We start from the raw sequence: 14,038 nt of genomic DNA on the forward strand, positions 1-14,038 counted from the left end.
TATACTACAATTACATTTCTTCATCTATTCATGATTGTTTTGTTTACATGAGTTTCTTTTTTCAAATATTTATGCAGCTATAATAAATAATATATGATGATGACTATTTTTATTAGTAGTAATATCATACAGCCACCAAATGGTATAAGTTTGGTGACTGATCGTAAAGAATTAGTAAAGAACATGCTGTAAAGGCTGGATAGTGCTATCCAACGGATCAATCTCTAACTCATTCGCTATATAATGATTTATCCGTTGAATAGCGATATCCAACGTTTGAACAACCACGCCCAGGACTCCATATTCAACTTGTCCATTTAGTAAAATAAAAATCAATTACTAACTTTAAAGAAGATTTGGCTTCGGTCAACTTTGGAGCTCATCTGAAGTTTTTCGTTTAATTTTGTTTTTGTAATTGGGCAACATGGAGACTGTTAGGGATATATACATAAGACATACAAAGATTGCAAGGCATCTTTATATGTATGTTACTAAAGCAAGTTATATGTTTTAACCCTTATCACCTCAACATTAGGTTGATCATTTCCCTTAATTTAACTCCCCTTAACTCGCACAAACTCGCAACTTATAGGTGAGCTCAATTTGTCCTTATCTCGCCTTAAATCGCCTAAAACTCGCATTAGCTCGCACAATCTCGCGGCGAGTTAGGGTCCCAGAATAGGCTTTTTAATCTATTCAGCTGTTGTATGATACTGTTTTGTTTGAATTTATTCGACTCGCAAATTTATTCGCAAATTTATTCGTCTGTTGCCCCTAACGCGATTAAATCAATCACACATAGCATCTTTCATTTTTATTGACTATAATCTATTTAGCATTACACATAACTCTTACAATTAAACTGTTTCATTCCATAAGCTTAGACAATCAACATTTTTGGAAGAATTGCAGCCCTTGCCACAGAAAGTGGACGCCGAAATCTTAGTGAATGAAAACTCCAGCTAAAATCCCCACCACGCTCAGAAATGTTACGATGAATGATGCTGCCTGGATTGATCCGGTACCTAAGCCGTTACACTTGTCTCCAGAACAGCAATCAATCTCGCATTTTTTCAGGGTTATTCCCACTTTTTTCCACAGTGTTTCGTTACAAGCTCTTTTCTTCACTGGTCCCTTCGCTAGGTCACACATGGACTGAAAAAATAAACAAACAAAATCCAAAAATTGAGAACGTTTACTTGAACTCACAATCACAATTAGGAATAGCATGCAATGACCATAATGTATCTGACTAATGTATTTGATCCTTCAAGTTACTGCTTGTTCACTAAAAGTTCAAAACAGTGTTTGGCTTTATGGAAGCCAGTTACGAGTATTTCTAGTATCTTTTCCTTTGTTAATTAAATACGTTTAAGCCGCGGTTGAAGCTCTGCCTTGCCATCTCCCCAGTAACGTTTCTCGATTTCCTGTAACAGCATAAGGCAACTCTTCTTGAGAGAAAACATTCTCGTCCTCATAGCCCGTTTCGCTTCTCCCGTTTCGCGGGGCCTTGGCGCGAGAAACAAAGGGTTCTGGAGACACTGGGGGTGCTTTTCATTAAGCTAAAATTTCCGGAAATTTCGGACTGAAGTCAAATGGAAAGGTCCGTTTCGGTTCGGTCCAACCGGAATACTTGGGACCACCTTTAGGGTGGTCCTCTTTGACCGGTCCGGCCGACCGAACGTGCCGTTCCATTTACAAAAATTATCGTTTGCAGTCCCACTTCACTGTGATGTAGCCGAAATTTCGGTCGAAATGTAAATGGCACGCTTCGGTCCGGTTGGAAATTAAATTTAACAAAAATTGTCGTTCCATTTTTCCTTGGTTAGTTCCAATGGTCTCCGACCTGATGGTCCGGCATATTGGAAAACATCCAGGATTTTCCAGTCCTAGATTACTGGACTTTGGTATTCATGTATGCAGTCGCTATGTTTCTATATACTGTGTCTGACTGTCAAACGATAATTCATGTGAAGAAAGTGATGCCAGTGACAAAGTAAGGAATTAAATAACGTTCTTCACCCTTCTGAAGCAGGGTTGGCAGAGTTTCTTCAGCAAACCATCGTCATACTTAACTTCTTTTCCAGTTCAGTAAAAACTGAAGCACTTTGATTTGACGTTGTTGCAACAAAACGGTTTTAACGAACGAAATGATATATGAAATAAATCATACATTGAACTGCGGATATGAATTCAAGTGAAGCTATGATCCTTTTGAACGCAATTTTAGCAATTGCGTAGAGAAGCCTGAAAAATGTAGGACTTCAACGGGGTTTGAACCCGTGACCTCGCGATACCGCTGCAACGCTCTAACCAACTGAGCGATGAAGCCACTGATGTTGGAAACCATTGATTTGTGGGTTCATATGTTCCCGAGATCAATGTTACGGGGAGCGACTCTCGAGGGTTAACAAGAGCTGTCGTGAGCCGGTTTGAGGTGATAAGGACTACTTTACGGGCTTGATCTCGCGATAAATACACTCTTGATGTAGAATTATATGTACTTGATCTATTCCCTTGACATCAATTGCACTATAATCTTGTTTAATTAAGCCGTAAACTGAAATTTAATTAAGATGTTACAAGGAACAAGCTACTGAAATAGTTAAAAGAAACAACTTGTCTATATTACAGGTTGATAGCGTCACTTAATAACGGGTTTACCATGGATGCTCAAGAGTTTCGTGAGGGACGTCAAGTTGAGGTAAATTGAGGGTTTTGTTGGAGACAGAAATGTCATTGCTTGCAAAGGGATTAAAATTCTGAGATTGACATGTATGCTCTCAAAAAGGACGTTGAAAGAGTTTATTCGTCGTATTAGTCTTAAGGAATATTGTTACACTGTCGAGGATGTCGCAGGTGATTTTTCTGAAGCTACTGTTTTTAAAAACAAGTCGTCTTGGTGCCCCGACAAGAACAGAGAGTCAGCTTTGGAGACGTATTTACAGGAGCTAGAGAAAAGGATTTTGGAAAGTGATTTTAATGCTAGGTCATACGAACCAGTGAACAGAAACCTTAGTCGAGAAGAAAAACAGACGGATTAGAGAGAATAGTCTTCTAGATGGGTATTACAAAAAACCGCACACATGGCTTAGATATATTGACGATATCTTTATGATTTGGACGGAAGGCGAGGAGGATGCTCATGACACTATCAAGATTACTTGGGACTGGTCACAAAAGAGCGTTATAATTACTTGGATGTTACCATTATTACTGATAATGGCAACTTCAACACGGATCCCTACGTTAAGCCTGCTGATAAGCATCAGTATCTAAATTTCCGTTCATGCCACCCTCGAGGATGTAAGAGAAGCATCCTGTATGCCCAGGCTCTTAGGTTGCGACGGATATGTTCATCGGATGAACTGTTTGATCAACGAGCGACAGAGTTAACAGGTTTCTTGAGCAAACGACGTTAAAAGGGGAATTTGTTAAGCAGCAAGTCCAGAGAGCGAAACGACTATCAAGGGAAGAATTGTTGACTCCAGTTACAGAATCGACAAAGAGAAATAGTACTCGGACGCCATTTATTGTTAAGTACCATCCGGGACTGCCGAACATTGGCGGAATCCTCAGGGATCTACATCCCATGCTCCAATTGTCTGAAAATTGTGGAAAGGCGATTAGGGAGATTCCGATGTTGGCTTTTAGGTAACCAAAGAGCCTGAAGGACTATCTGGTCCGGGGCAAAGTTCAAAAACAGATGATTAAAGCTGAAGGTAACCGTAGGTGTGGGTCGTCGGTATGCCAGTGGGTACGTCAGTATTTCCAATATGAAATTTGGAAACAGATTTGCAAGTAATGTTACTGGTAAAACGTACGACATTCATTATAATTTGGATCGTAACAGCAGTAATGCCGTTTATTAAAGTTGCGGTAAACAAGATGTAGGGTCGACAAGAACCAAATTTAGGCTTAGGTTTAATAACCACAAGAGCAGGATGAGAAGACATTCGCGTCTTGCACCGGAAGCCAGAGACGTAGATGACTTAATCTACAGGCACTTCTGGTCACAGGGACATTGCGGGCTGGATGATATGTTTATTCAGTTGATAGATAAAGTGTCTAATGCTAGTGATCTTTTGGGAAAGGAAGGCCAGTGGGCTTATACACGTCAAACCATCTGACCATGGGGTCTTAACGATTACTTTTTCTATAGCCAGAACCGTCGCAAGGGTCGGGTTCGGTAGCCATTTTTTGCAGCTTATTTTATCATGTACGAACACACTGTTCCAGTGCTGTACAGTAAACTGATGAAGGTCTTTAGTGGTTAAGTGGACAAAAACAGTTCCTTCAAAGTGGGTGCTCCGGGTTCAAATCCTGTCCAGAGGCTGCTTTTACTTTTTTCTTTTCTTTTTCATACCACAAGTCCTGGGACAGAGTGATCAAAATGGAGGGCAATACTTCATTTAAGGTAAACTGACAACGAAGGATAATCCTTCATTTGAGGAAGAGAACATACCTTTACTGAGCAAGACATGGAATTCACATCTTTTTTAAGAAAACCAAATTCCATTTCGTAGGACACTTTTAAGCATGCGTCAGATTTGAATCCGGGAAATGGATCCGGGAGTGTATCGCAGTCGGTGATATTAAGATCCGACGTGCACAGGTTAGTAGGTGGCTTTGGTACGCAATCGTAGCAGTGGATCGCTAGCACTGAAATAAAAATGCAAAATATTCACTTTTAGCAAAAGGTTTTTTGCAGTAAAAGTACGGAATTTTTTTTCTAGGCAATGTGCTCCCGAAGACCTGACTAGAATGGTCGCACCCGACCGAATAAAGCCGTAAGATCATCCGTTTGATTAGGTAAGACTCAAGGCTTTTTATAATTTTCTGCTATTACTAACAGGCAACCTGTTTACAAGACCAACATCATTTCTAACTAGGAGCACTTAATTTCACTACAATTCCTTATTCATTACATACGTCTACACTTAGGCTACTTGACCCGATCAGTTTTAAAAAATAATTTACTGAGGCCAAGCTGATGCTCAAATAAGTTCAATTGTTTAGTGGACGAGATTTTGTTTGTAAGACAATTGATACTCAGTCTTGCCTCGAGCCGAGCAGCCGAGCAGTGTTTGTATTATTTTCGCAGCTCGCATTCCTTATTGAGCAAATTTAGGGGACGCTGCTTTAAACTCGCGGAACCGACTGATTTAAAATGATTGACAATGGCGTCATGATGACTCCGAAACGTCAGTTTTTTCATCCTCGTCGCTTGCCGTGAGAAATGCAGCCGAAACTCAAATGAATGATTTATCCGACAAAACAATTTTTCTCACTGGAACTTGATTTGTAACTCATGTACCATGTTCGGACTGGCAATGTTTCCAAGAAAGAAAGGAATGATCAGTGAGCAGCATTAATTTCCAAGAGAGAAAGAAATGAATAGTGAGCAACATTTCCAAGAAAATATAACAGGACGACAACTCCGATTTCAGGTATGACGTCAATGAGCTTATCACAAGGTCATCCTATCTTTCTAACTAAGACCACATTACGTGCAATGCTTATGATAAGCATCATGTTCAACAAGGTTTTTCTCTCCCTCTCTCCCCCTCCCCCACCCCATCGTTTTGTCACCCGGTCCAGACCAATCCCACCCGCTTCCTGAACTGAGCAAAATAACATTTTAGTCTAATTCTTTTTAAAGCGTCGAACTTATAAGGAGAGCCAGCTAGGAAGGTGTGAAACATGCTAATAATTGTAACGAAAATGCAGAACAAGAATGCGGGGACAGTATAACAAAAGTTAATGTAAGCTGCCAAGCTTGAAATAAACCTAAAGCTAAAACAATACGAGTTCCAAGAAAGAAAGGAATTATTATATGAGCAACATTCCCAGGAAAAAAAAAAAGAAATCTAAACGTTTCTAAGAACGAGAAACCGCAAGCACCAGAAAACTAAAATGAATGATTTACCCAAAATGTTCAACTAATCCTTTTTCTTGGCTGGAACTGGACTTCAAGCACATTTATTAACTTCTCTAGCTCCGAAATTGATTTTCATTTTAACATCTTTCTTCTGCCCCGGTTAATGTCGAATCGATTCATACGAGTCACTCCAAATTCATTTTCACTTTGAGTGTATACCTCCTGTTCGTGCATGCATTTTCCGAAAAATACGCAACGCCTTTATTCGATAGACAGATAAAGAAAACGATAAATCACTCACCGTTTGGCAAAATAGCCACTGCAAAGATACAAAGGTGCCAGATATTCATCACGTAAACGCTCATCGCGAAAGAACCTTCAGCAACGTTAGATAAGACCGTCAAAATGCGTGACCCTTACATCATTATAACCGAGATAGATTGTGACGAGCACTCCCATTGGGTGTTCATTGTCACGTGGTAATCGCTAAATTCACGTGATCAATTCTAAAAACAAAAGTTGTGAAGGTCGAAATTTCTCAGAGTTTTTGGAACATGCGCTGGGGAATAATAACTAGAACTGCGAACAGTTCAACGGAAACGTAGTGTCATTCCTAGCGGTAGTCGACAGCACCAAAATATTGAAAATGGCCACTGCCTGAAGAAAAGACAGGTCTGGAACAACATCAATCAGCTTCTAACAAAGAGTTCTCGAATTCCACGAAAGTGAATAGTCCGTGTCGCGAGTATAAATGTGGGATTGATCACTGCTGTCGTTTCAGTTAAGATAGCACTAGCGGCTGCGTGAAAAATGGTTGATGCATTTGTGTACTGATTCCATATGTAATAATAAATAATCGTAAAGTAAGCAGTAAAGGAACTGGCGTGGAAAACCGCAAGAATCAAAGGGGTCTGACAGTGATAAAGATCTCAGTCTCTTACGTTTGTTTGCTGGAACGTGTGCCGTCAATTGGCGACTGAATTTTATAAAATATTAATAAAGGCATTCCGAGTCTAAAAAGGTTGCTTTACAGTACCACTCAGCAGAAATCTGGCCCGTAGCCCGAATAAGCCCTAATGGTTTCTATATGAGCATCCTCGTCTTATGCTTCTCTTTTATTGATTATTTAGTACCTCTCGTAGTATATTTATTTTACAATTTAAAGTAACAAAAGTGGCAAAAATAAACTGAGACTGAAACTGAAACTTAAAATTAACCGTTTTTAGTCAAATTACGTTCAAAGTTGTTAGCTTAGACTAAATATCCTTATACCGTCAATAAACTAGAGAAATTTCTGCTTGAACTCTGAACGCTGCCGGGCCATGTTGAAAACTGTCATGCAAAATTCAAACTCCGTCAGAATTTAAGAAGAGACTGGTCATGCGTGATTTAAATTGACCGTGATGGTTTGTCACACGATTGTGTTACATGGGTGACACAATTAGCAAATCTCCGAGCAAGAACCCACACGGATTGTCATGTTCGTTCAAATTTCATTCACCCAAAACTTCCAAGTATGCCTTCGATCAAGATTTCCGTTTGACCAATTCTTGGTATTCTTAAATGTTTTGGCGAAATGTTCGAAAACCTGGGCGGGACGAGACTGATTCTCTTCCTGTGCTCGGTCATTACTTTATCATAAAGCAATTTCCTGTATGACGTTAATGAGCTTATCACAAGGTCATGCTATCTTTCTGACTAAGATCGCATCACGTGTAATGCTTTTATGATAAGCATCTTGTTCAACAAGGTTTTTCTTTCTCTCCCACCCCGTTGTTTTGTCACCCGGTCCAGACCAATCCCACCCGCTTCCTGAACTAAGCACAATAAAATTTTAGTCTAATTCTATTTAAAGCGTCGAACTTACAAGGAGAGCCAGCTAGGAAGGTGTGGAACATGCTAATAATTGTAACAAAAATACAGAACAAGAATGCGGGGAGAGTATAACAAAAATTAATGCAAGCTGCCAAGCTTGAAATAAACCAAAAGCCAAAACAATACGAGTTCCAAGAGAGAAAGGAATTATTATATGAGCAACATTTCCGAGAAAAAAAAAAAAAAAATCTAAAACTTTTCTAAGAAGAAAAAATCTTGGAAAAACCTTTAGCACCAGAGAACTAAAATGAATGATTTACCCGAAATGTTCAACTGAACCTTTTTCTTGGCTGGAACTGGACTTCAAGCTCATTTATTAACTTCTCTAGCTCCGAAATTGATTTTCATTTTAACATCTCTCTTTTACACCGGTTAATGTCGAATCAATTCATATGAGTCACTCTAAATTCATTTTCACTTTGTGTATATACCTCCAGTTCGTGTACGCATTTTCCGAAAAATACGCAACGCCATTATTCGATAGACAGATAAAGAAAACGATAAATCACTGACCGTTTGGCAAAATAGCCACTGCAAAGATACAAAGGTGCCAGATATTCATCACGTAAACGCTCATCGCGAAAGAACCTTCAGCAACGTTAGATAAGACCGTCAAAATGCGTGACCCTTACATCATTATAACCGAGATAGATTGTGACGAGTACTCCCATTGGGTGTTCATTGTCACGTGGTAATCGCTAAATTCACGTGATCAATGCTAAAAACAAAAGTTGTGAAGGTCGAAATTTCTCAGAGTTTTTGGAACATTCGCTGGGGAATAATAACTAGAACTGCGAACAGTTCAACGGAAACGTAGTGTCATTCCTAGCGGTAGTCGACAGCACGAAAATATTGAAAATGGCCGCTGCCTGAAGAAAAGAAAGGTCTGGAACAACATCAATCAGCTTCTAACTAAGAGTTCTCGAATTCCACCAAAGTGAATACAGTGTAATTAACAATTATTCGCCGAAGGCGAAGTGATTATCGGTGAATATTCACCGATAATTACTGAGCCTGAGGAGAATCATTGTTTTAGTATAAATACACAGGTGATTATTTCAAAAAAGAGAAAAAAAAAAAAAACATTTCAACACGAAAATCATCTTCACTTACAGTGGCAAAACGACTACTGGCAGCCATTTTGTCCGTCGAGGTGATTATCGGCTGATAATCCGAGATAGCGAGCAAACGAGAGCGCGCGATTTTGTATAATCACCTGTGTATTTATACTAATAATAAATAATCGTTAAGTATGCAGTAAAGGAACTGACGTGGAAAACCTCAAGAATCAAAGGGGTCTGACAGTGATAAGGATCTCAGTCTCTTACGTTTGATTGCTGAAACGTATGCCGTCAAATGGCGACTCGATTTTATGAAATAATGATAAAAGTGCTCCGAGTCTAAAATAAGTTGCTTTACAGTACCACTCAGCAGAAATCTGGCCCGTAGCCCGAGTAAGCCCTACTGGTTTCTATATGGGCATCCTCGCCTTATGGTTCTCTTTTATTGATTATTTAATACCTCTTGTAGTATATTTATTTTGTAATTTAAAATAACAAAAGTGGCAAAAATGAACTGAGACTGAAACTGAAACTTAAAATGAACCGTTTTAGTCAAATTACGTTTAAAATTGATAGCTCAGACTAAATGCTGTAATATGAAGAAAAAATCCTATCCTTATACCGTCAATAAACTAGAGAAATTTCTACGTGAACTCTGAAGTCTCGCTGCCGGGCCATGTTGAAAACTGCCATGCAAAATTCAAACTCCGTTAAAATTTAAAAAAGACTGGTCACACGTGATTTAAATTGACCATGATGGTTTGTCACAAGATTCTCTTCCTGTGCTCGGTCATTACGTTATCAGAAAGCAATTTCAGGTATGACGTTACAGAGCTTATCACAAGGTCATGCTATCTTTCTGACTAAGATCGCATCACGTGTAATGCTTATGATAAGCATCTTGTTCAACAAGGTTTTTCTTTTCTTCCCCCCCTCCCCCCCCCCCCCTTGTTTAGTCACCCGGTCTATATCAATCCCACCCGCTTCCTGAACTGAGCAAAATAGAATTTTAGTCTAATTCTATTTAAAGCGTCGAACTTATAAGGAGAGCCAGCTAGGAAGGTGTGGAACATGCTAATAATTGTAACAAAAATGCAGAACAAGAATGCGGGGAGAGTATAACAAAAGTTAATGTGAGCTGCCAAGCTTAAAATCTAAAGCCAAAACAATACGAGTTCCAAGAGAGAAAGGAATTATTATATGAGCAACATTTCGGAGAAAAAAAAAAAAAGGGAAATCTAAAACTTTTCTAAGAAGGAAAAATCCTGGAAAAACCTTTAGCACCAGAGAACTAAAATGAATGATTTACCCGAAATGTTCAACTGAACCTTTTTCTTGGCTGGAACTGGACTTCAAGCTCATTTATTAACTTCTCTAGCTCCGAAATTGATTTTCATTTTAACATCTTTCTTCTGCCCCGATTAATGTCGAATCGATTCATACGAGTCACTCCAAATTCATTTTCACTTTGTGTGTATACCTCCTGTTCGTGCATGCATTTTCCGAAAAATACGCAACGCCTTTATTCGATAGACAGATAAAGAAAACGATAAATCACTCACCGTTTGGCAAAATAGCCACTGCAAAGATACAAAGGTGCCACATATTCATCACGTAAACGCTCATCGCGAAAGAACCTTCAGCAACGTTAGATAAGACCGTCAAAATGCGTGACCCTTACATCATTATAACCGAGATAGATTGTGACGAGCACTCCCATTGGGTGTTCATTGTCACGTGATAATCACTAAAATCACGTGATCAATGCTAAAAACAAAAGTTGTGAAGGTCGAAATTTCTCAGAGTTTTTTGGAACATGCGCTGGGGAATAATAACTAGAGCTGCGAACAGTTCAACGGAAACGTTGTGTCATTCCTAGCGGTAGTCGACAGCACGAAAATATTGAAAATGGCCGCTGCCTGAAGAAAAGACAGGTCTGGAACAACATCAACCAGCTTCTAACAAAGAGTTCTCGAATTCCACGAAAGTGAATAGTCCGTGTCGCGAGTATAAATGTGGGATCGATCACTGCTGTCGTTTCAGTTAAGATAGCACTAGCGGCTGCGTGAAAAATGGTTGATGCATTTGTGTACTGATTCCAAATGTAATAATAAATAATCATAAAGTATGCAGTAAAGGAACTGGCGTGGAAAACCTCAAGAATCAAAGGGGTCTGACAGTGATAAAGATTCCAGTCTCTTACGTTTGTTTGCTGAAACGTGTGCCGTCAAATGGCGACTCAATTTTATAAAATATTAATAAAGGCATTCCGAGTCTAAAAAGGTTGCTTTACAGTACCACTCAGCAGAAATCTGGCCCGTAGCCCGAGTAAGCCCTAATGGTTTCTATATGAGCATCTTCGTCTTATGCTTCTCTATTATTGATTATTTAGTACCTCTCGTAGTATATTTATTTTACAATTTAAAGTAACAAAAGTGGCAAAAATAAACTGAGACTGAAACTGAAACTTAAAATGAACCGTTCTTAGTCAAATGACGTTCAAAATTGATAGCTCAGACTAATGCTGTAATATGAAGAAAAAATCCTATCCTTATACCGTCAATAAAATAGAAAAATTTCTACGTGGACTCTGGAGTCTCGCTGCCGGGCCATGTTGAAAACTACCATGCAAAATTCAAACTGCGTTAAAATGTAAAAAAGACTGGGCACGCATGATCTAAATTGACCGTGATGGTTTGTCACAAGATTATGTTACATAGGTGACGCAATTAGGAATTCTCCTTGCAAGAACGCATACGGATAGTCATGTTCGTTCAAATTTCATTCACCCAAAAGCTCCAAGTATGCCTTCGATCAAGATTTCCTTTTGACCAATTCTTGGTATTCTTAAAAGTTTTTTCGAAATGATCGAAAACCTGGGCGGGTCGAGATTGATTCTCTTCCTGTGCTCGGTCATTACGTTATCATAAAGCAATTTCTGGTATAACGTTAATGAGCTTATCACAAGGTCATGCTATCTTTCTGACTAAGATCGCATCACGTGTAATGCTTTTATGATAAGCATCTTGTTCAACAAGATTTTTCTTTCTCTCCCCCACCCCCTCCCCCACCCCGTGGTTTTGTCACCCGATCCAGACCAATCCCACCCGCTTCCTGAACTGAGCAAAATAAAATTTTAATCTAATTCTATGTAAAGCGTCGAACTTACAAGGAGAGCCAGCTAGGAAGGTGTGGAACATGCTAATAATTGTAACAAAAATGCAGAACAAGAATGCGGGGAGAGTATAACAAAAATTAATGCAAGCTGCCAAGCTTGAAATAAACCAAAAGCCAAAACAATACGAGTTCCAAGAGAGAAAGGAATCATTATATGAGCAACATTTCCGAGAAAAAAAAAATCGTTAAGTATGCAGTAAAGGAACTGACGTGGAAAACCTCATGGAAGAATCAAAGGGGTCTGACAGTGATAAAGATCTCAGTCTCTTACGTTTGATTGCTGAAACGTATGCCGTCAAATGGCTACTCAATTTTATGAAATAATTATAAAGGTGCTCCGAGTCTAAAATAAGTTGCTTTACAGTACCACTCAGCAGAAATCTGGCCTGTAGCCCGAGTAAGCCCTATTGGTTTCTATATGGGCATCGTCGCCTTATGGTTCTCTTTTATTGATTATTTAATACCTCTTGTGGTATATCAATTTTGTAATTTTAAGTAACAAATGTGGCAAAAATAAACTGAGACTGAAACTGAAACTTAAAATTAACCGTTTTTAGTCAAATTACGTTCAAAGTTGTTAGCTCAGACTAAATATCCTTATACCGTCAATAAACTAGAGAAATTTCTGCTTGAACTCTGAACGCTGCCGGGTCATGTTGAAAACTGTTATGCAAAATTCAAACTCCGTTAGAATTTAAAAAGAGACTGGTCACGCGTGATTTAAATTGACCCTGATGGTTTGTCACACGATTGTGTTACATGGGTGACACAATTAGCAATTCTCCGAGCAAGAATGCACACGGATAGTCATGTTCGTTCAAATTTCATTCACCCAAAACTTCCAAGTATGCCTTCGATCAAGATTTCCGTTTGACCAATTCTTGGTATTCTTAAAAGTTTTTTGCGAAATGTTCGAAAAACCTGGTTCAAACGGGTCTAGACTGTATCATGAGATATGCAAAATTTGTGACGTTTTCACTGCCGTCGCGTCGTAGATCTTAAACTTTCCAATACTGCGTTCGATTCGTGTTTCGTCGCAACAACATCTACGGCCTGCGGCCAGGCTAGCCAAACAATAAGAATCTAAGATATCAATAACTCAAATAACAAATAAAACTTATTGTCCTTAATTGAGTTGTAGCTTGTATTTGTATAGGTAATCACATAATTTCGAATGCAGTTTGGAATAAATAAGCATGGGTAAATTTTCTCAAAGACGACCAAAATTGCATGAGCCCGTAGGGCGAGTGCAATTTGTAGTCTTTGAAAGAAAATTACAAGTGCTTGTTTAGTCTAAATTGCACGAGAAAAATTAAGTGCATTCTTATTACTAATACAAATGAAAAAATTCGAGATGGTTAAGCAGGAGAAACGCACGCGTACCATTCATTCAATATTGTGTATTTAGTTATGTACCTGTATATGCTTTGCATTTTAGCTGTCAATGTAATGTCTCGATATGAAAGTATGTATGTTACCTTTCAGAGGGCGCGTGGGCACACTTTGTAATCTGCGATTCCAGTGCTTACCATATGGCAGATAAAATGACTTGTCTCTTGAATATATAAGCCATCGAATTCTTACGTTAAATTGACAAGGGCGGTTTGGAGCTGTGAGTAGGCGTGGAATTTGTCACATATGGTTTAGGGGCCGACATATCTCTCCCTCAATGCCGTACCGGGAGGCAAGGTCGGTAGCAGAAAGCAGTGAAGGGCCAACTGCGTCCAAAAGCGATCGCACGGGCCGAGATCCCGGGATGACTCGTTTGGTACGACGCTCCAGCGCCGGTGTCTGGAGGTACTGCGTTTTTCTCTCTTGTTCAAACATTCCGTCAGCGCACGCGCAAATGTTCTGGCTCTTCGATACTTAGACTACCAAAAAAAATTAACATGCTGTTTTTTTTTTTTTTTTTTTTTTTTTACCAGCAATTGACATTTCAGTTGATCAGTCATAGGCATAAACGTAACGTAAGAACCGTGCGTATCTGGTCTTGTCTCAGACAGAGGCGAGAGATGGTTTCATGCGGACTGGGACGCCTAAAATG

General features: G+C 39.2%; 1 protein-coding gene across 2 annotated transcripts; it reads right to left on the minus strand.

The window, feature by feature from the left end:
• Window positions 1–801: 801 nt before the first annotated feature.
• Window positions 802–10,455, minus strand: LOC137982424 (uncharacterized). 2 transcript variants are annotated; one of them, XM_068829542.1, is made up of 3 exons: window positions 10,380–10,455; window positions 4,466–4,662; window positions 802–1,155 (listed from the first exon to the last, which is right to left on the minus strand). In XM_068829542.1, exons 1-3 carry the CDS (start codon window positions 10,441–10,443, stop codon window positions 943–945), a joined length of 474 nt encoding a protein of 157 aa, XP_068685643.1. In that variant the 5' UTR covers window positions 10,444–10,455; the 3' UTR covers window positions 802–942. The 2 variants fall into 2 exon arrangements, with proteins under 2 accessions (XP_068685643.1, XP_068685642.1); XM_068829541.1 differs by lacking the exon at window positions 10,380–10,455 and adding an exon at window positions 6,183–6,335.
• Between the last annotated feature and the right edge of the window lie 3,583 nt (window positions 10,456–14,038).

This window comes from Montipora foliosa, chromosome 13 (assembly GCF_036669935.1).
Source record: "Montipora foliosa isolate CH-2021 chromosome 13, ASM3666993v2, whole genome shotgun sequence".
Lineage (NCBI taxonomy): Eukaryota > Metazoa > Cnidaria > Anthozoa > Scleractinia > Acroporidae > Montipora > Montipora foliosa.